General features: G+C 44.2%; 1 protein-coding gene across 2 annotated transcripts in view; it reads left to right on the forward strand.

Moving 5' to 3' along the window:
- Nucleotides 1-22,748, forward strand: part of GPC6 (glypican 6) — a 1,002,313-nt gene that overhangs the window by 963,479 nt on the left and 16,086 nt on the right. For both annotated transcript variants that reach the window (XM_037132471.2, XM_037132472.2), the window contains exon 7: nt 16,664-16,800. In XM_037132471.2, the coding sequence (XP_036988366.1) occupies nt 16,664-16,800 (137 nt within the window). The remainder of the gene's footprint in view (nt 1-16,663; nt 16,801-22,748) is intronic.

The raw sequence follows: 22,748 nt of genomic DNA on the forward strand, positions 1-22,748 counted from the left end.
GAATCCAAGAAAAAAATGTTCACATAGTTTTCTTTTCTTTTTTTAAATTTTATTTATTTATCTTTAGAGGGGAAGGGAAGGAGAGAGGGAGAGAAATATCAATGTATGGTTGCCTCTCATGCGTCCCCTGCCAGGACCTGGCCTGCAACCAAAACCATGTGCCCTGACTGGGAATCGAACTGCAATCCTCTGGTTCGCAGGCTCGTGCTCAATTCACTGAGCTACGCCAGCCAGGGAGATAGTTTTCTTTTTTAAAAACTGCCACATGTCTGCAGGCTTGTTACCTAAGCATCTTGATAGAAAACCATCAAACTGTTTGCATATGATTTGTTTACCTTTCTGGGTGATTGTTATGCTTCAAATAATAATTAAATGTAGTAGAAATCATTAAATGAAGCCAAAAAAGTCTCTCCCGCATAGGTGAAATATCAACATACATTACAAAACTGAATGCAATGCCTTCCCATTTGTGGACATGGAAGCAATGCTGGACAGAGGCCGGCTCCCAACCGGACTTTCAGTGTAACCGAATTTCAGTTCAGTTCTTGCCTGGTGCACTTGGTGTGATGAACCAGGGGGAGGCAGGGGAGAGCAGGAGAATGGCATTAAAGAAAAATGGTGAGGATGAGTTCTGTGGAACTACAACCTACCTGAGCATTAAGAAGGATGGGCCTTCAAGTCATTCAAACAACTCAGCGCCTCCCCCGCCACTGGCCTCCCTGTGAGCTCAGTGAGGACCCCAGACTGTCCTCAACAAAGAGCCACGAGCCAGAGGTGGCTGTTGAGCACTTGGGTTGCTGTGGGAGTGTAAAGCTTGCACCGGATTTTGAGAGCTGTCATCTGACAGGCAGCCACTGAGCACTTGGCAATGGCTATAACCCGAATGGAGATAAGCTGTGAGTGTAGAATGTGTACCAGATTCCTAATGTGTTCCCATTCATTGTGTGTTGAAACAGTATTTTGCATGGGTTGGGCTCAGTAGAACACATTGTTAAAAATTCAGTGCACTTTACTGCCTTTTGAAGTCATTGCTACGGCTTTTAAAGTTGGCGAGGTACCTCGCACTCCCGGCTCACATTGTGCCTCTCGGATGTGGTTGCTTCGGACTCTCCTCGCTTCCTTGCACTGAGTAGCCATCCAGCCCCGTCACTCATTTTTCCCCCATCTGAAATGGGGGACCTCTGACATCTCTGCTGCTCACAGGGGACAGAGGGAAGCCATTTAGGTTATTGGATGCTGAAGATGGAAAGGTGAAAGTCAAGTGCTATTATGTCCCTGGAGTCTAATCACAAGAGGAGTGAATGGCACCCCTCACCAGTGCCCCATGGGGTAAATTGGATCTTTCAGGTAACCAGATGGCTCCCAGAAAAGGTAATTTGCCTCACAGGAGTAAGAACTTGATTTCCAAAGAAAAAGAGAGTGCACTTTAGTCCCCCTATGATGCCATCTGTCCCCATGGTGATATTTCTACTCATTAAGAACTTCCAGCTCCAAATGCCCTAGCAATATTTTAAGTCACTAATCTTTATTAAGCCTTTAAAAAGATTGTGGGGGCAGTGACAGCATTTTTCTAATTTGAAATTAATGTGTAGAGAAATTATGTGACTTCACCAAAGGCACAGTGCAAGCAAACACATCTCCACGCACCGGGCACACAGGCTTCCCTCCCGCGTTGAAGAGGCTTCACCTCTTTGAGCCTTTGCCTCTCAGGCTTCCTCCTCCACCCTTCTCTCTGCAGGATGACATTCAGCCTTTACAGCGTGGCTCAGCCCCCACCTCTTCTTTGGAGCCTTTCTGAATCCTGCCTCCTCCTGAATAGTAAAACGTTGATTATACTTCTCAAGTCCTAAGGCCTTAAAGCAATGAGCCATTTACTCTGTGTGAGTCTCTCCCCCACAGGGGCAGTAAGTTCCTTGAAGGCAGGGCCATATCTATCACTGAATGCCCAGTACATCATAGATGATGAACAGACATGTGTGTGCGTGTGTGTGTTTCATTGAACTGATGACCCATACATAGACCCTAAGCAACTAGTTCTTCATAAAATAGGAATGTTGACAAGAAAAATGTCCCTCTCTATGGCAATAAGTTTATTTTGCAAGTAAGGGCATCTAGAATTTAAAATTAATTCACAATTTTATTTGGAGACCCAGAATTTAAATTTACCCTCTGCCTACTCTACTTTTTTTTTTTTTTGGTGGGGGGTGTTATTTATTCATTTGCTGTTCATTGAGTATTTCTGCAAACCAGGCACAGTGCTTGCACGGACACTCATCTCCTCGGTTGTGGTGAGCACGAAAGATAGAGGCCCTGTGCCTGTGTCATCTATAGCCAGGGAGGGGAAGCCCACAGTCACAAAAAATGGGAAATCTCTGTGACAGGGAACACCTGAGGGGTCGCTGTGAGCACAGACTGGAGAGGTCCTAAGTGACTGTGAGTGGCCAGGGAGGAGCCCTGGGAGGAGGACAGAGAAGGAAAGACCCATAGAAGGAACCTCCCTTGGAACCATGCCCTTCTCTTCCCGACCTGCGGACTCCACGTTTAACTCAGAGTTCACACGTGTCCTGGGTCCTGAGATTTGCATTCTTGAATCCGTTTATTAGTATCTCATTCCGTTGATCCTCAAACTTTCTTAGGCCAAAGTCACTGGCAATTAAAGCAATTCCCACTTGAGTTCGTGAAGGAAAAGATAGAACGTTGAGTTAAGTCATGAACAGAACACAACAGATGCAAAAATAGTGTTTACGATGCACGACACAGTGCAAGGGTACATACTTAAGTGTAAGTCAAATCACAGGCGCCCAAAAGAAATTTATCTGCTTTTCGCTGCCTATTCTATAAGAGACTTAAGGCCACCCATCTCTACATTAAATGGCTTTAGGATTTAGATAAATCAGATTTTCACCTATTGCTTGCAGAATATTTTTTCTCTACCGCATCTAAATTACTTTCCCAATGTACACACATCTTTGTGGGCACTCTCGATGTTGGATGGAATCGTTTTTGCAATATCTTAGTTATAAAGGTCCTGATCAATGCCACCAATCTTGGGTATTTGTCATTCCATAGTAAGCTCCAAATATCTGTAGTTGCTTTAGAGAAAGAGATCAGAATACACATCTGTTTCTAGCTTTGGTCTTGAAGATTATAGCCCCCAACATTTGGAACTCAGTGGTGAATCCTAACATAGTCAAGAATGCCTGAACTCCAAGTGTAATGCTTTGCTATGCCTCCTCCCCATGTTTTAATTAGCAGACATATTTGTAATGTCCTAGATTTCATTCCCTGAAGATAAAATTTTAATATTTTAAAATTAACTCCAGGTGGTTATGAACTTAACAGAATCTACTGCATTATGTCAATCACAAGTAAAAGTAGAGACTTTGCATAGATTTGCTAAGTATTGGCAAAGACCTTACAAAGGGATGGCACATTTGAAGTAATAGTTATTAAAGAATCAGAATTTTTTCAGCAAGCCCAAATGTCCAGAAGCTCAACTTTTTTTCACATTGGCACTATCAGGTATATAAACTATTTCTGGAAGTTTCTGAATTAGTGCTAATTTCCAGGTTAGTCTTAGGCACAGGAGTCAGTCCATGCTGCTGCCAGGGACTTGTTTGCTCTATGAGGAAATTGAGAAAAAGTGGAGGAAATCTCTTCAAGCCACAAAAAACACCCAAACCTTTTCACTCCATGGTGAGAGAATAGAGGATGGTTGGGAGCAGAGCTCAGTTTCAAAATACCCAGCCTGCATCAATGTGCCTTACGTAACTGCTAGAAATGCGGCATTCAATTCCTGTCTTTTGAAATGCATCTGAGACCTGCCTGCCTGGAGTTACCAAGATCGTGTATTGAATAACCTGATTTAGAATCAGCACTTGTTACGACTCATGCTCTAGACCAGACATCCTTGGGGCTGTTGCATCTACACAGCCCAAATAATGGCTGAGACGTGATAGAGACCGAGGTCAGCAACTGTGGGAGACAGAGCTGGTCTCAAAAGCCGAGAGCAGAGAGTGGGAGAGCGAACAGTGGCCATACCCAAGGTCAGCAGTGAATCAGAAGGGGACTTTCCATGGGATGGGCAGAGAAAGCAGAATCCACTGTTGGTGACTGGAACTAGCCATAGATTTCAAAGGAGCAAAGCAAGGTTGGGGACCCAGTCTTAATGCCAGTTGGAAGGAAGGGGAACAAGAATAGGCTTATGCTTTGTGGTCAAGCCTTGTCCTTGAAGACCCCCTGGAACTGCTCAGAGAGAGGAAGTGGCCTGACTTAGGTCAGACAGCAGACCCCAAGTCCTCTTCATGTGAGACATCAATATCTGTCATTGGAAATGTTTAAATGCAGCCTAGGTATCTGTCAAGAATACTCTGGAAGCTTTGGACCATGGGAGCTTCCAAACTCAATGATTTGGTCATACAAACCACTTTTTGAAATTATTTACCTCTTCAGTGTTGAGAAGGAAATAGTGCCACAATTTAAGTAGCCGCCATGCAAAATAATACTTGGATTTCACAGGCATTTCCACGGACCAAAAGTCTTCCTGCGTTTTCCCTTTCACTATCGAATTCAGTGAGTTTTGTGTCAAACTGTGGTGCCATCTCTCAAGGGCGTGCACAATCCTCATTACTCTTACTTGCCTAAAATGTAATGATGCCTTAGGGAATGAGATGGCATCAGAACATTAGCTATAAATGTGATTTAAAAGTTTGTTATTGTTTTCTTAAAAGCTGCTGCAGAAATCTGCCCTGAACAGCAGAGGAAAATATTTCTGATGCTCCCACTGTTTATGCCACTCCGAGCAGTGTTTTCCCAGGGAGGGACCCCATCTGTCTTTTTAGGGCCACACCCTGAACTCAGTGTCACAGGGCAGCCCAGACACTCCAGACATGAAGTCAGAGGGGATGAGGCAAACTCTTTAAATTTTCCATCCAAATCCTAATCCCCTGAGAAACTCAACAGAACCAAGGATTGTATTTTTGGACCTTCAAGGAGTCTCTCATTCCTGCCAGTCATTTCATTCTTCTTACTTTTTCCTACAAAACAAAAGTGTACTTATGTCCTTGGGGAGTCAGGGGGGAAAAATATGTCACATGGTAATAGAATAGAAGTTGTCATTGAAGCCCCTGGGAATGTCTGAGAAAGCCCAGAATGTGAGGCTGGTTTTAGACTGTGTAGTGAGTGCTGGGCGTGTCATGTGGCTGAAATCTGCCTTGAGTTCACTGACAAACTGCTCGTAACAGGACCCTGCTGTCATCCCCAAAACTTAGAAGGTTCCTGAAAGACAGCACATTACAAGTGATTCACCCAAACATTCCAGAACCACCCCCCACACACACACACACAAAACATTACACTGTAGACAGGCACAATCTGAGACGTGAAAATAACACCAAAGACTTTCACAGACTCAAAATAAATAGAAAACACGTTCTGGTGGACAGGATGCTAAGTGCTGCCCAGGCTTCAGCGCAGATCGAGCAAACTGATCAGGCATGCCACGTGGCCTTGGCTTCTGCACTGAGCTAAAAGGCGTTAGTAACCCCTACTTCCTCCAGCGTCTTAGGAAGGTTCTAGTTACAGAAAAGGTAGTATTCCCCCGGAGACTTCAGGACTTTACCTGCCCTGCTCTCAATGGTCTGTGCATCCTCTCTCACTGTGAGGGAGAGAAGTTGTGAACAGCACATTCACAGACCTGTGTTTGATCACTGAAGCAGTACGTATGCCTTGAACTCTAGTGCAGGGACGCACGGTGAATTGAATGACTCGGGGCTTCTCTAGAGTCAATTTGGATGAGGTCGTTGTCAGGGAAACTGGATTATTAAACTCTCAGGTTTCAAAAAACGGTATTGTGATTGTGCACTTCCCTGAACTTGACCAAGTAAAGTGGCCTTGTCCATGAGGTAAAGATGAGGCTGCCTTTGCTTCTTCAAACAGATTGTTTTCCAAAGCTAACAAATGACCTTCTGACTACTAAATATTCACATTGTCCCCCCAATATGTATTATTTAATGTGTAGCCCTTTAAATATTAAACATCTTCTTTATAAAGATATGGCATATATTGCTTACATCCGGTCCCATAATGTTTTCATACAGACAAAATAGGCATGTTGGAATTTTTCTGAAGCCTTAAGCAAATAGGGCATTTGGCCAGGGCCACGCAGTGGTGTCCTGGGAAGGGCCCTCTGGTCTGTGCGTGGTAGAGGGGACAGCAGGTGGCCTTCTCCCCGTTCACTTCTCTCACATCACAGGGAAGATGGGAGGAAATGAAAGGTCCAAGGGAGACGGCTTTGGGCCTCAGGTGGGCCATGGGCAAAGTCTCTTGGAGGAGATCGAATATGTTGTTTTGTTTTGTTTTGTTTTTGCATTTCTTTTTTTAAATATATTTTATTAATTATGCCATTATAGTTGTTCTATTTCCCCCTTCATTCCCCTCCATCCTGCACACCCCCTCCCTCACCATTCCCCCCTTTAGTTTATGACCATGTGTCTCAAGTTCTTTAGATTCTATATTTCCCATACTATTCTTGCCCTCCCCCCTATCTATTTTGTACCTACCATCTATGCTACTTGTTTTCTGTACCTTCTCCCCGCTTCTCCTCCCACTCCCCTGTTGCCAACCCTCCATGTGATCTTCATTTCTATGGTTCTGCTCCTGATTTAGCTGTCCTCTTAGTTTGCTTTTGTTTTAGGTGTGGTTCTTATTGCATCAAAGGACCCACAGAGGAGATAAAAGTGACACCAGTTCAAAAACACCCCAAATCAGAGTGTAACAAAAAAACCAAAGGGAAGGTACTGGAAACAATGTGTCTGCATAAGGATTGTAAAGACACCTACGATGGGGTCATTCCACTTTTAGTTTAATTCTCATGGTTTTCCTCTAAGCCAAGATCATCTTTCAGACCTCCAAGTCTCTTCCATCATACCTGTGTAAATAACACCTGGAAGGACATTCTCGGTGACAGGAATCTAGAACCCTAATTACAGGATCGGAGGGCATCATGTGAGATTCCCTCCTCCCTCCAGGGATAACCAGGTCGGGGGAAAGTGCTCTTGTCGGGGATCCTGAAGAATTTGCCCGCCTCTTCCTAACTCCCCAAAGGACAAGCCAGAAGACAGTAGCTGGCAGATGATCAATCAATCAATCACTTATGAAATCATACTTTCCTCAGCTAATAATCAGCAATGCTGGTCAAGTATTTATTAGTTCAACAAATATTTCACAAGCACCCGACACATGCACCATGCTGGTTACCAAGCCTCCACTCTAGAGCAGATGTTTCTTGGGAGTGGGGAGAGGCAGAAGCTGAAGATCAGACCGCAAGTGATGCCTTCTACCCTGATAAAGCCATCCCACTGGTACAGGTGGACCTGTGGGAGGCCATGGCACATTTTTTGTTTGCTTGTTTTTAATCCGTCCAGATAGAAATGACTAATTATCTACCTTCTTAATTCTCCTGATGGGAGAGTTCAGAGACCACCACCAAAGAGTGAATATGAGCAAAGCTTTATTGGGTTGGTAGGGAGTACGGTTTTCCCCAGAGAGGAAATTACTGGACAAATTGATATTCACGCTCCCCTGGTCCTTGGCTTACCCATGACCACTGGGAAGTGGTCTACATATGTTTAACCACCCTAGACAGGGAAGCTAGGAATACTCCAAGGGCAGCAACCATGCAGTGGCCGTATCTGTTTCCCCAGAGCATAGCATAAAAGGTGAATTATCAGAAGGCAAGTAGGAAGTATTTCATGAATGAACACGAGCAATGAAAGCCTTTTTCTTACTTAACCAACGTAGTGGAACTTTTTCTAAATCATAATGCACTTCCCTCTCTCCTTAAATGGATTTCACTGAAAGTTTTTGCTTGCTAAGTACTGACTCAAAATATATCGTATCAGTCCCTGTAGACTACTTAGCTCCAGAAAGTTTAGATATCATATCTGTATTACAGATTACTAGATTCATAGATATTCAGTGTATTTATAACTATGCATAAATTATATATAAGCACCACTAAAGGTTCATTCCATACCTTGTGAAAGTTAAGCAAAATTAGAAACTTTTGACAAATGAGATAAGACAAAGAATCTTTATTATTTTTACTTTGTGGTGTTGCAGCTGTATTGAGAGTAGAAAAATACCATGCCTGCCATTTTATTATTACTCACTTGTGCTTGCCCTGTTGGAAACAAAAGAAATCCAAACTTTCTTTGCCAGAGTCATTTGAAGTCACCTATTTAATGAGTTTGTTTAAATCCCCATGATCTAAACCATAAACACATTCCAATATGTGTGGACTGGGGTGGGTTTCAACACTCCATGAGCACACTGGTGAGGGAAGCGGGAACTGTGACCCCTTTGCACTCTGGAAGTCGTATTCTTCCCTTAAGATAATTGAGAAATAGCCACTGGTGTGTGGACCGATTAGGAGACACATAAATCTGTACATATTAGGAAATTTTAATTCCTCCTATATTTTTATATTCAAAGTCCATTTCTCCATAAGTGGGAAGGAAGGTCAGCTAAGAGAGATGGGAACACTATGGCCTTTTGCTTATCATTTTCAAACTAATGACATATTTTCAAATGACTGGGTCGTGTTTTCCTCTTTTTGGGAGCCTGCTTATATTCTTGTCCTTGAGGCACAAAAAGGAGTCATCCCGTGAGTAAGAGGGAAGAGGTTCCCCAGCTCTTCTACCTTGTATTTGTTAACTTAGATCACACTGAGCATTGCTTTTCTAGCAGAGAAGAGGGTACAGGAAGTACCACAGCTATCTCTTCTGACAAGACAAAGTTCAAAGGCACAGCATCTCCTGTGAGCAGTTATCAATGGAAACTGTCTCCTGGAAGCTTGGTTGGTAGCAGCTCAAGAAGCTTGAAGTTCAACATGTTCCATGATATTAATAAACACTAGCAAAGAGCTGGCCATCAAACCGGTAGGAGCAGAACCTCTGATGGACCCAAGGGCATCTGGACATGGGGTTGCTCTTTTGTATCAGGCATCTCTGGTGTAATATGGAAATTTCTTCTGGTCACTGGCTTAGGCAGCATGTGGTGGGGCTTAGGGTCTGTGCCCTGCCACTGTGGGCCTCTCCCTGCTGCCAGTAAGAACTGCAGGTGCCTGGTAACCTGCAGAGACCAGGCCCTTGGGGAAAATTAATTTTTTTCTCATGTGCTATTGCTTGGGAAGTCCCGGATGCAAAGGTCAGCTTCCTCACCGTGCTTTTTGCAAAGAGTTCACGCCATCCTCCCTAAACTGAGATCATCTCAGCCTAAGGTTAAAGGGAACCTGAACAAAACCTTTACTTGGGGGAACTGAAGGGAGTGTGCTGGTCTCTCTGGTGGCACCAGGAGTTGGATTTTCTTGGACTAAGTGCACTTGGTATATTTCTAATAGTGACATTTGTTACGTTCACACTTTTAAAAGGTGAAATATCAATACATTTTGTAATGTATCCAGAAAATAAAAACAAAAATGGAAGTTTTAATGTTTCCATCCTGAATCAGTCATGCTGACCCACCTTGCACACCCCCAGGAATATGCACACACCTCCACACCAACCCTACATTTTACACTGTCTATGCGGGGTATAGACAATGTCTCCATTAAGCCCAGTGGTTAAGAGTCGTGGTCCCGAAGTCTACACTTGGATTTTAATCTCATCTTCACTGTTTACTAAATCCAAGGCAAGTTTTCTCATTCCTCTCAGCTCCCCATTTCCCAGTTGCAAAAAGGGCATAATGTTCAGCACACAGAAAGTGTTGAAGATTAAATGTGAGTGCCTTAAAAATAGACACGTGAAAAGATGCTTAAAGTCACTAGTAGTCAGAGAAATGCAAATTATAACCACAATGAGATATCACTGCTCATCTAGCAGAATGGCCATCATCAGTAAATCTTATAAACAAGTGCTGGTGAGGATGTGGAGAAAAGGGAACCCTCATGCCCTGTTGGTGGGAATGCAGACTGGTGCAGTCACTGTGGAAAACTGTATGAAGTTACCTCAAAAAAATAAGAACAGAGCTACCACGTGACTTAGCAATTCCACTTCTGGTATTTATCTGAAGAAATCCAAGGCACCAATCTGGGAAGATATGGAAGCAGCCAAAGTGTCCACCGGTAGACCAACAGATATAGCAGATGTAGTACATATCTACAGTGAAACATCACTTGGCCATAAAAGGGCATGAAATCCTATCGTTTATGACAACATAGATGGACATAGAGGGTATTACGCTAAGTGAAATATGTCAGGCAGAGATAATATCCTTTGATTTCACTAATATGTGGAATCTAAAAAACATAATCAACAAAACAAAAAGAAACTCATAGATACAGAGAACAAATTGATGGTCATCAAATGGCAGGAAGTTTAGGGGGATGGGTGAAAAAGGTGAAAGAGATTAATAAGTACAAATTGTCGGTTATAAAAGTAGTCACCAGGACGTAAAATACAGCCTAGGGAATATAGTCAATGTTATTGTAATAACTGTGTATGATGTAAGAGGGGTGCTAGACTTAGCAGGGTGATCACATCATGAGGTATAAAAATATCTAATCACTACATTTTATACTGGATATTAATATAATATATATGTCAACTGTAACTGATAAATTAATTTTTAATAAAAGAATGTGAGTGTCCTGGCTTAACAGAAGCTCATAGTTAGCCCCAATTATTCTGAGTCAATTACCGGCCAGAGCTGAATTGGGCACAACTGTTAAACACTGTGCACTGACAATGGTCTCCTTCATCCCCAACTTTGCATTGTTTTTAACATCTTCGAAAATACTAAAATGGGCTGTGGCTGGCGTAGCTCAGTGGATTGAGCACGGGCCTGCAAATCAAAATGTGGCTGGTTTGATTCCCAGTCAGGGCACATGCCTGGGTTGCAGGCCAGGTCCCCAGTGCGGGGGGCATGTGAGAATCAACCACACATTTGATGTTTCTATTCCTCTCTTTCTCCTTCCCTTCCCCTCTCTCTAAAAATAAATAAAATCTTTTTTAAAAATTAAAAAATGCTAAAATGATTGAAAAATTGATAAAATGAACATCCATAATACCTCTTGTGTAGACTCAGTAATAATGCTTGACTATTTTTGCTATTTTCAAGTAAAAGACAAAGCACTTTATTCCCTAAACATCTCAGAATGAACCTCCTAAAAGCGAGGACTGTCTATCTCTTATACAACCACAGTAGCATGAATACACATAAGAATATTAGCAGTGACTCAATAACACCATCTACTGTATATATTCAGATTTTCCCAATTACCTCCAAACCCTCTCTTACAGCTGGATGCCCACTTCCAAGTCCAGGATGCAGTGAAAGAATAGCATTTGGTTTATTGTGCTGTCCAAGTCTCCTTTTCTTTACAACAGTCTTCATTCCTTTTCCCTCTTCTTCGAAAGAGCGAGGCCAGTTGTCTTACGTGACACCCCCCACACTGGGCGTCTTTGAGCATTCACTTAAGGTGTTTGTTTGGGCCTCTTCTCCCAAATGAACACCTTAAATGAATGTCTCTTCCCCCTTCCTGTAAACTGGAAGTTGTTAAGTCAGTACCTTGATGAAATTCAGGTTAAACATTTGAGACAAGATCCCTTTTTAAATGAAGTTGTCAGACCACAGTATTTGACAGTTCTCTCTGCTCTTTGTTTTTGGTAAGCCCTTTGCTTTCAGCAGTCCTTTGTCGGTTCCCTCCCTCTTTTATCTAACTCTAAAGTTCTGGCAGATGGGTATGTAAATGGTACCCCTGTCTTCCCAGAGTCAAAGATTCAGGGTCAAGTATTAGATATACCTCGAACTAAGAGTTCAGGTCTCTATGGAAGCCAGGAGTTGAAACTGTCAGAAACTAGGATGAACTCCAGATAGTTCTAAAAGGAGGTTCATTTTTTGCCCTGTGGGCCCCAACAGTGTTTATATAGATCAGGGTCCCCCAGGAGCATAAATGAAAGCTTTTTAATACTCAGATATCACTAATATTACAGCATTTCATACTGGGGTATAAAATACTGGAAAAAATGGTAAATGTAATTTACAAGTATTGGAGAAAGTGAATCTGACCTTGAGTAGCTCATTTGGGAAACAGAAAAGAAATTGTAAATCCCATATATGATTCCAGGTCTTTGTTCCCATGGAGTTTGTATGATTAATGAATCAGGACTCACTGTTATGGTCAATAACTCATTTATACTAATGGTGCTTGTCAACATAAAGCTTGGCCCACTATTGTATACACGTAGTTTCCAAGGTGGGGAACAAAACAACTTAGGTCTGGAGCTCCAACAAAGTAGTCCTATACATTATTCAGAGATAAAAATAATAGAAAATATTTCTAAATGGTGTGAGAATTGCAAAACTTTCTTGAAACTGAAAGAGAAACTGCAGTCATTCAGCCGTCCTTCAGAATCAAAGGTGTGCGCCTCTCCAGGGGCTAATGCTGCCCGTCCTCCCAGCTGTCTGCATGACTATCCCAGCCGGAAAGGGCATCAGCCGATGTTCCCGTGCGGGATGTTGAAAGAGCATTCCCATCTCACTGCTCCCTTGCTGTTGTCTCCTTCCTTCAATCACACGTGACCAAGCCTGGCCACTCACTGAGCCCCGGGAAGAACACAGCCTGGTTACAGAATGTGCTCTGGTGAGTCAGCAGGGAGGGACCCCCATGTTCCTCACTTATCCCCACAACTCCTCTCAGCCCCCTGGAGATAAGTGCACACATGGGGTGACCCCAACTATTTTGTGTTAGCGATATTGTCTATGACCTGGTAATAGAGCAAAACAGTTCAGTCCATTTTCTCAACTGACATTTATTAAGAGCCTACTGTGTGCAGAAACATGTGTGACCAATGTGTCCTGGTTTGCCCAGGACTTTTCAGTAGTGGTTCTGAAAATTTGGCATCCTACAATCCCTTACATCCCAGAAAAACTGAGATGACTGTCCACCCTGACCCGTGGTAACCAGTGAGACAAATTAGAGTCTTTGTACCAAGGAGCATGCAATCTAAGAGTGAATCAGAAAAGTAAGCCTGTTGTAAGTTCAGGCTGATCAGTACTTAGAATCATGAACAGGGCACTGCGGAGCACTGCCATGGAATCTAACTCTAATAGGAGGGCAGAGAACACACCTTAAAAGAAACAATACTTGAGTTTGAGCTAAACACTCAGCAACTCCACATACACAGTTAAACTCTGTGAGCGTTAAGAGAGAAGATACCTGTGGGACATCGCACCATCTTATTCTTTCTCTGTGTCTCAGAAAAGGGGCGCTGATTCTTGGTATACTTTATGGTGGGACAGAACCCGCCTCACAGTATGTCAGTCCTCAGGCTGGTGAGAGTTTGCTGAGTGAGCTCTGAATACGTACCACCTGATTCTCTCCCCGGGGTCTGTTTTTGAAAATGAGTAGCCTAAAGGCGGCAGTCTGGATTGTAGACTAAGGACACCAAGGCTGAATGGATCTCACATAGGAGATCTTATTTCTGACCTATTTAATTTTGGGGAAAAAATCAAACTTACCAAAAATGATTAAAAAATATATATACCTTCATCTGTGTTCACTAATTATTAAAAATTCACCACATTTGCTTTCTTTCTTTCTCTATACACCTATGTATTGATTTTCATTATTATTATTAAACCATTCTATTGTAAGTTATGGAAATCATCACCCTTTCATTCTGAATACTTTAGCACTATCTCTTGAGGAGACGACATTCTTCTATATTACCACAGTATCATTTCATATTCAGGAAATTCAACACTAATACAATAGTATTCACAGAAGTTATTATTCAGATTCTTCATCTACCTCAATAGTGCCCTGTACGGAGAGTATTTTATGATCTAGTGCCCAGTCCAGAACCCAGTGGGCACCACACCTCCTACCATCCTTAGTCCCGAAGGACTTCTCAGCCTTACTTTGTTTTTTACGACTGGCATTTGGAGGCACGCAGCCAGTTGTTTTGCAGAAGGTGGCTCAGTTCGGGTTTGTCTGGTGGGTTCCCCTTGGATTCAGATGGGAATTTGGGCTGCAGAAGCAACGTGTCCTTGTCACATCACATCAGGAGGTACACAATATCAATTTGTCCTGTTTGATCTCTTGGGCAAGGGAGGGGGGCTGCCAATTTTTTGCACGGTCCAATGACCAGTTTTCCCTGAATAATGGGGGGGATGCTTTGCTTTGGGGCGGTGTGAAAATCCTGTTCTCCATCGCACTTTTTACCCAACACTTGTCGTACCTGCCCTAGTTTGCTAGGGCTCCTGCAGCAAAGTACCACCCACTGGGTGCCTTCCAACAGCAGAAATTCAATATCTCGCAGCCTGAGGGCCAGAAGTCTGAGAGCCAAGTGTCAGCAGGGCTGCTTCTACCGGAGGCTGTGGGGGAGAATTGGCTCCAAGCCTCTCCCAGCCTCTGGAGGTTTGCTGGCAGTCTTTGGAGAACCTTGGCTTGTAGGTGCATCGCCCCATCTCTGCCTTCATCTTCATACGCTCTCCCCCCTTTGTGTCTCTCCTGCGTCCATTTTTCCCTTTCTCTAAGAACACATTCATATTGGATCAGGGCCCACCCTGATGACCCCATTTTATCTCCATCATCTCAATGACCCCATTTCCAAGTGAGGTGACAGTCACAGGTACTGGTGGCTATGAGTCCACAGTGTCTTGATGGGAGCACACAATTCAACTCACAACAGCATCTATTGATCACACTTGCTGGGGTCAGTTATGACTATGGTGCTTGCAGAATGGTGATCTTTCTAACGATCTTTCTTTCAACATTGATTAGCTGGTATTTGGGGGGTTGGGTTTTTTTGTAACTGATAAACAGAATGTATACATTTATCCGTGGCTGGATAGGAATGGCATTTATTGTTAAAAAAATAAATACATAACTACACGCTCACACATCTGTGCCTGGAGAGTTTCACAGAAAAGGACAGGCTCTTATTGCAAACTTTCTAACCCAGTCAGATTGGTTAGAAGGAGAATTGGATGGGGGGAGTCAAAGAGTATGGATTTCCAGCTACATTAAACATTTCCTGTGTGTAAGCTACTGCTTGGGCTGTCCTTACTCGTGGATATTTTCATTCTCTGAAACAAAAGTAACAGCACACTCTTCACCAATAGGCCCCAGGTTCTCTGAGTCAGCACCCAGCCCACTGCAGCCCTTTGTTGGGGGCCAGCACTGAGAATGACGCCTCTGTCAGTCTCAGCGTCACAGTGACCCAGGAGCCACAAGTATAATTCTGGAACTACTGAGAAGCATAACTGGAGCCAAAATAAAATGTTGGGTCTTTCATTCCTTTGTGCTCACTCTTGAACCTGACAAAGGTTCCTTGGAATCTTTTTCTCGAGTCTATACTCTATCCACAATAAACAGAATACTTCACATCCAAAGGCTGTTGATCTCAAATGCACAGTGATGCCCCTAGATCTCAGTGAGTCTCCCTCCTAGGATTTGCTGCACAGAGTTGGTAGGAATGACCTAACAGAGCACCTCAGACTGGGTGGTGCAAACTGCAGAGCCAATGGTCTCACAGTTGTGGAAGTTAGAAGTTCAAAATCAAAGTGTCAGGCAGGGTGGGTTCCTTCTGAAGGCTGAGAGGAAAGAATCTTTTTCAGACCTTTTCCCTGGGCTTTAAGCAGCTGTCTTCTTCCTAATCTCCTCACCTCATCTTCCCTTTATGCTTACCTCTGGGTCTGAATTTCCCCTTTTGTAAGAACACTAGTCATTTCCATCTGGGCGCTCTGTTGGCCTCATGTTAAGCTTCCTTACCTCTGTGAGGACCATATCTCCACACAAGAGCACATTCAGAGGTACTGAGGGACTTGAGCATAGGAATCTGGGGGGCACAATTCAACCTGTAGCAAGCGCATTTCAAATGTTCATCAACTTCCCCACCATTCATAAAGGTAGCACAGGAAGTCAGGTTGTGACTGCATGAACCTAGATGTTAATTACGGACCAACGTGGTATAGAATTTCTCTCCCTGCCCTTTCCTCTGGGGGGCAGAGTCAATGCTGATCCTGAACTACCCATGATGGTGTTACTAAGCTTCTCCTGGCCGTCCATCCAAAAGGCTGTGGATTTTACACTCGCCTGTATTTGAAATGACTAGAGATTTTTACATGGGTTTGGGTTGCTGCTCACCAACCAAGTGCGTGCTACATGGGCCTGTCCGTTAGTCAGGAGCAGAGGTTACCAGCAGCTGAATGTGTTTCTTGCAGAAATAAGCAGACCATTGGGAAAGGCGTTTTGTCTCTCAGTACATTGTTTGGGTGCCTTTACCCGACATCTACGCAGATGAATTCTAAAAACTCTGTCTGGGGTGTTTGCTGTACAGTGCACCTATTTCTCCCAGTTGGGGAGAGACCCAAAGCCACTTGAGATGCTTCACGAGTGTTTAATTCAAAGGACAGAACAGATGGAAATCAGAAAACCAACTACCTGGGTACTCTCTGCCAGAAGCTGGAGGAAGACTGAGGGAGGAGGGAGCGAGGTTTTCCTGGACAGTAAATCCTGTATCTCCTTTAAAACTGAGACAGAGTTTGCACTAGTCCTATCACAGGTTCTGTAAGCTTCACCTGCATGGTGTCCTCGGGTAGACATGGGCAGCATTTAGGGAAAATAGTCACTGCCTTCCCTTACTTTCCCGATCAGGTCACAGACATAAAAGAGAAACTGAAGCTCTCTAAGAAGGTCTGGTCGGCGTTGCCCTACACCATCTGCAAGGACGAAGGCGTGACGGCGGGCACGTCCAACGAAGAGGAGTGTTGGAACGGGCACAGCAAAGCCAGGTGAGGGGCAACACGCGGTTGCTGCGGGCCGGGCTCTGCACACCCAGCTCCAGAAGCTGCGCACCCCTGGCACAGCTCTGCGGGCCTGTTTATGCAAAAAGCAATGGAGGGTGGAGGGGACCAGCCGTCACTCAGCAACAGCTGTTCAGAGTGACAGGTGTGATGGGCACCTGGGAGCACTTACTCTCAAGGTGCCATTAAGTGCGAGTCCTTGTTCTGAATGCCTTGCCTCGGGGTAATGGTGGAGGCAAGCAGACAGATGCCAGGTTACGGATATCCCGAGACCACGAAGAGCCTTTTATGTTCACTTAATGACTTCAGATAGCGGAGCTATTTTTATCCATAGTTCAATTTGCACAGCTCGCTGTTTTGGGTTGTTTTTTTTTTTCCATCACAAGTTAAACAGGAAGTGAAAATTCAGCTGTAATTTTTTCACCCTTGGAGAAAGGAAATTTTTGAAATGCTCGTTGAAGGGGTAAGGGTAAAACAAAGTGATGGAGGAATACAGGAAAGGGTTCCCGTAGGGCCGCGTCTTGGAAAGTTCTGTCGGAATCTCCTGTTGGGAGAGGGCTCTGTTTTCACCCCGATGCCCGGTGCTACTGCTGCTTGATACGCAATTTCTGAATTTCTTGCTTCAGCCCAGGAAAGGGTTTGGCCCGAGTTTTCATAGGGTGGAGAAGTTGGACACAGGAATGGCTGGGAGCTGGCGAGCAGGGCAGGAAACCCGGAGAGGGGCCTGCCAAAACCCTCCCCAGCAGGGCTGCAGGTGGGTAGAACAGCTGGTAAATTGGCCTCAAGGAGTCTTCAGGGATTAACCAGCAGGTGGAGAGGCCAAGGTTGGGGGGGAGGTCCTGTTCTGGAGCCTCACTGGGCAGTTTCAAGTATACGAAGCAGCTGTGATCAAAAGGCAACAAGAAGATGTGTGGATGTTCAGTTCAGAAGAATCTGCAGAAGGTAAGCAGCGGTGCAAGTGAGATGCTCATTAGGTGTTTTTTCTTACGTTGCCCAGCTGCATGTTGAGCGTCTATTGGCAACCATATCAGTAGCTGCACGAGGGAAAGCTTAGAAAAACGAAAACTAGATAGCTCTGGAAAAAGCCGTAATCTGTCAAACAGCCCCCAAAACACCAATATCCAAATCTTCGATGATGAGGTACAGAACGATGTTCACAATATCAGCAACACGCCCCTCAAAAATGCCTGGTCATTTACCAACGTCCACCCTTTTTGGACGGAGACCATGGCCAGCAAATTCAGCTGTGACTTCACAGCCTCTCACGTGTCTGTGCCCAATGCCTGTACAGAAAGACACTGTAAAGGATGACCAGATGGCCTCACAAATGAAGTGGTTGATTTTTCGAGCTGCTCTGTTGCCCATCTGTGTTTACCTTTCAGCCTTGGCTACATGAAGGCTGTGTTTTGAATTACATCCCTATGGACGGTTACACAGGTTGGTTAATATTGGTGCCTATGCAATTTCTTGCAAAAAAAATGGTTGCAAGTGTGGATTGAGAAGGGAACTACATTCCATGGAGAAAGTGAAGGGGAGGATAAAGGTCATGGGAGTTAGAGCTAGAGGGGCCTGGGACGGCTCAGCCTAGTCCCTCAATGCGTCCGTCAGGAGCGCAGACAAGGTCAGTGAGCAGTCCAAGGTTATCCAGCGAATGGGGGGACAGCAGAAATCTCCCAAATCTGAGCCTAGTATTCTTTTCCCTTATATGTCCTGCCTCTGAAACACATGACCATTAAATACAGTTCTCCCCAGGTTAGGAGAGCAAAAGAAACAGACCCTTAGCTCCATAAAAGGTGTGGTGACTCTGCATTTGTTCGTTACATCCATCATTCCATCCGCAGTGCCTTTCGGCATGCCCTCTGTCCCCACTCCGTGCAAGGCTCAGAGAATTCAAGGCTATAGAACATGGCAGTGTTGTCTGTCAACACATGAAAAGCGCAGTGGCTGGAGAGGGGACCGTGGACTTTGGAACTCCAAGTGCCACACTGTGGAACTGAAGGTTTGGGAAAGGACCCCACCGGGGAGAAGCTCCTGGGACAGTGCTCAGGGGCCAGATTTGAATTTTTTCCGAGGTCCCCAGGAGGCCACTGGAGGATTTTATGCAGGTGAGGAAATCATCAAATCTCATGCAATAACATCATTTGTAGGAATATTCCAGTGTTTAACCCAGTACACTATTTAAAAGATTATTATAATAAACTTATAACAATAAGTGTATCATTAAAAAGATGAGGCTGTCAAATGTTTGGGACTCAAATTATATTCCCATTGAAAAAATTATAATTTCATGGCCTTTTAAAATTCTCCTACAGCAATGGAATGTTAATATTATAACTTTATATTTAATAACATAATAAGTAGATAACCAGTAAAGATTTGATTAATTAAATTTAATTGAAGGTTTCTTCTCGTTCAAATATTAAGTGATCTTGAGAGCTGTTCATTTAATGAAATTTTACTGAACTGTTTTCTAAGTTGGAAAACCCAGTTGCAATGCAGATAATAATCTATTGTTTCCTCCTTTTGAAGTATGGGTTTTTAGAAAACAGGCATTTAAAAATGCTTGTTAAAAAAAATAAAGAAAATGTATTCTTATTATCCATCCAAAATAAAAGAACCAGAATATTTTTTTAGTCTATCAACAAGCATTAATGGGTTCGGAACGTAGATGCTTATTAGCATTGGTAGAGATTGTCACAGTCCGGAGTTTCCTCGCGGGAGCCTGCGGGATGAGGCCTCTGCTTACCCAGCATCTCTCCCTCTCTTTGTATTTTATCCAGTGGGCTCCTTCAGCCACGATCTTCAGTCCACATCCACCCCTGCAGCCCTTTTATCAGTCTAAGTATTTGACCAGGCTTGTCTTCCATCCCTCATATTTCTCCTGATTATTTCCTGAACACTTGCTTCTCCATGGCTCTTTGCCACACTTCCTTGATTCGGTTTTCAAAAGCAAAATCACCCCTACAGTGGATATGTCCACTTAGCCCAGCCATTATCTTATTTTCCCAAGTAACTGCTATTGAGTGCATGGCACCATTGAAATTAATGACTTGAAATGGAGAGAGCAGGAGACACACAGATGTGGCTGCTGTGTCTGTGTTGAGATAATGGTCAAGGGCGTGTGAGCACTGCCTCCCCCAGAATCTGAACCCACCTTTGTCCCCTGGCCTCCACCCTCACCCATCGCTGGGAGATCTCGCTCTGCTTTAACAGCTGAACAAGTCTGAATACAGGAGGCGGGGCACAGGAGGACACTCTGCCCTCTGATGGGAAGAAAGCGCAGGTGCCCGTGGCCCCGTCAACACTGAAATCTCCATTCTGACCACAGCAGGTGGTCAGGAGGGCCCCTTCCCTGCCTCCCTTTTCCTTTGCAACCTGTTGGGACAATCTGAAAACCAGTGCAATAGCATCCCTAAAAATAGGGTGTAAACTTTAAAACAATGCTTCTCACACATGAATGTGCAGACGCAGTTCTTGAGCATCTTGTTAGAAATGAAGGTTCTGATTCGGGAAGTCTGGGTAGCGTCTGATCGGCTGCATTTCCAACCAGCTTCCAGAGGATGCAGTTGTGGCTGGTCTGGGCGCTGCACTTTGACCTCCAAGGCCCTAAAGGTAGAGTCGGCCAGACTTGGCCCATAAAACACCAGACACCCAATGGAGCGCCCTTATACTGATGGAAGGATTCATTTTTTTTAATCTGAAATTCAGTTAACTGGTAGTCCTCTACTTTATCCGGCAGCTGTACTCCAAGCTCCTATTCACATGAAAGAAATTCCCCTTTTTATTCCTCTGACAGCAGGTTACAATTTATTGTTTTCTCTTTGTCTTCATGGACGCCCTTGATGTTCTCTTTAATGGGGCTTTGCTTATATTAAAAACAACAGCACCTAGGCCCGGGAAGTCACCTGGCTCAGTTATACGGTCGCCCACTAAGGAGACCTGGAACACAGGCTGGGTTGAAATCATCGCGCGTGCACCAAGAGAGAATTGTAAGTTAACAATACGGCACAGCCTTCATAATCACAAGAGTCTGTCCCCAAAACCTCTGGTCTCAGCAGCTACTTTGAATACCTGGTAGTTCAGTGCTTGATTTGATTAGAGACTTAGTCTTCTCAGGCCACTAGAACAATCATACTGTAGACTGAATGGCTGAAACAGAAATTTATCTCTCACAGGCTAGAAGTCCAAGATCAAGGTGCCAGCAGGGGTGGGCTCTGGGGAGAGCTCTCTTTCTGGCTTGTGGATGCTGCATTCTTGCTGCATCCTTACATGACACAGAGATAGGAACTCTGATCTTTTTTTAAGAGCACCAGTGCCATCATGGGGCCTGCACCCTCACAACCTTATTGAAACCTAATGACCTCCTAGAGGCCCTACCTCCAAATCCATCACATCGGGGACCGGGGCCTCAACATGTGGTTCTTGGAGGTGGGGAGCACAAAATTTTAGTCCATACTAGTTAGTGCAAAGAGTTACATCCTACTTTCCCACAATAGTTAATAAAGAATTTTCTCTAGAATTCATGGCAATATCTGTCATCCCAGAAAGGCAGCCTGGGATGTATCTTCAGTGACCAGTGAGAAAGTGCATTTGTGGGGGTAACTTCCACTCCTCCTCTTCCTCACTTAGCTAAGCAACATTTTAGGATGAAACAGGAGAAGGCGTGCCTGCCCTCTGACTCAACTCAGACAAATAGGAATGGAAAGGAAGCTAGTAAGTAAGGGAAGAAAATCGATAATAATCTAGAAGGCCAAAGGGAAAAAAAATTAAAGAGTTGTGGTGCAGGCTGCAAATCTAGGCTCCCTCGAGTTCCCCGGGTGAGCCTGGAGAGCCTAGGAGGATATTTGTAGTCATCCGTCATCCCGAGAAGGTGCCTTGGGCCACTGGGTAGCCAGAATGAGCTGCCTGTACAAAAGCTAGAGAAGAATGATTAGACGGGAGGCAGGAAAGCGTAGGCTCAGGAAGAAATAAAACTTTTATATGGTTAACATATACAGGTCAGAACTTTGTCAGGCAGAAGCAAAAGAAAAAAAATAAGGCCCTCGTGTTCATATAAGCTCTTCCTTTTTGCTTGTATAGAGGCAGATTCTTGCTTTTTGAAGAGGCAGCCACATCAGATTGCATCATCTGTATCTTCCTTGAGGATAGTTTTCTCTTCAGGGGGATGCTCTTTTGTGCATTCATAGGAGTTAGAAAGGAAATAGGGGATGGGAGGCGGTAAGGGGGGCAGGAAGAACACGAATGCAAGCCAGTCTGAGAGGCAGGCCTCCACAGCACGTGGGTTCCATGGTAGAACATACTCATTACAGCGTCTTCCGGTTTCTTGAGTTAGGAGGTATTTTCAGACTCCTCCTTCTCCATGTAAAATTGGCAAAACAACTTTCCACTTTTGCCTCTTGCAAGCCAGTGTGTAGTCATCACGGTGTCCTTTCTTTAAAACACATCCTGAGGGGAGGTGATCAAAGATGCTGGATAAGGAGTGGGGATTAAGTGGATCCTTTGGAAAGAGCTTTTGCAGGGAGAGAAAAGCTCTTTCCTTTGGAAAGAGCATCTGCTGTCTTTTAGGGCACCTGATCTTTACAGAAATAACCGCCACCCCAAGGAAATCCTACCTCTAGCCAAGAGGGAAATACAGTAAATTGTCAGAAATTGGAAAATTAGAAAGAAAAAAAGTCTAGAAAATAGGTTAGTCACTGTCACCAGCCACTGAGGGGAATGACTAAGCAAAGAAAATAGCAAGTCATGACTGAGTAAGCTTGAGCAAATGGAGGAGAGACGAAATGATGCATGGGGGTGGGGAATCTGTCAAAGACAGTGACTCGGCAGATCTGGCATGACAACATTGCAAAATATGTCCCGAAGCACCCTAGCTGCGTGCTACAGGGTTGTAAAATCCTCGATGCATCCCCAACCAGGAAACACCTCGGGAAGGTGGG

Source organism: Artibeus jamaicensis, unplaced genomic scaffold (genome assembly GCF_021234435.1).
Source record: "Artibeus jamaicensis isolate MK-2021 breed Jamaican fruit bat unplaced genomic scaffold, CSHL_Jam_final contig_415, whole genome shotgun sequence".
Taxonomy (NCBI): Eukaryota; Metazoa; Chordata; class Mammalia; order Chiroptera; family Phyllostomidae; genus Artibeus; species Artibeus jamaicensis.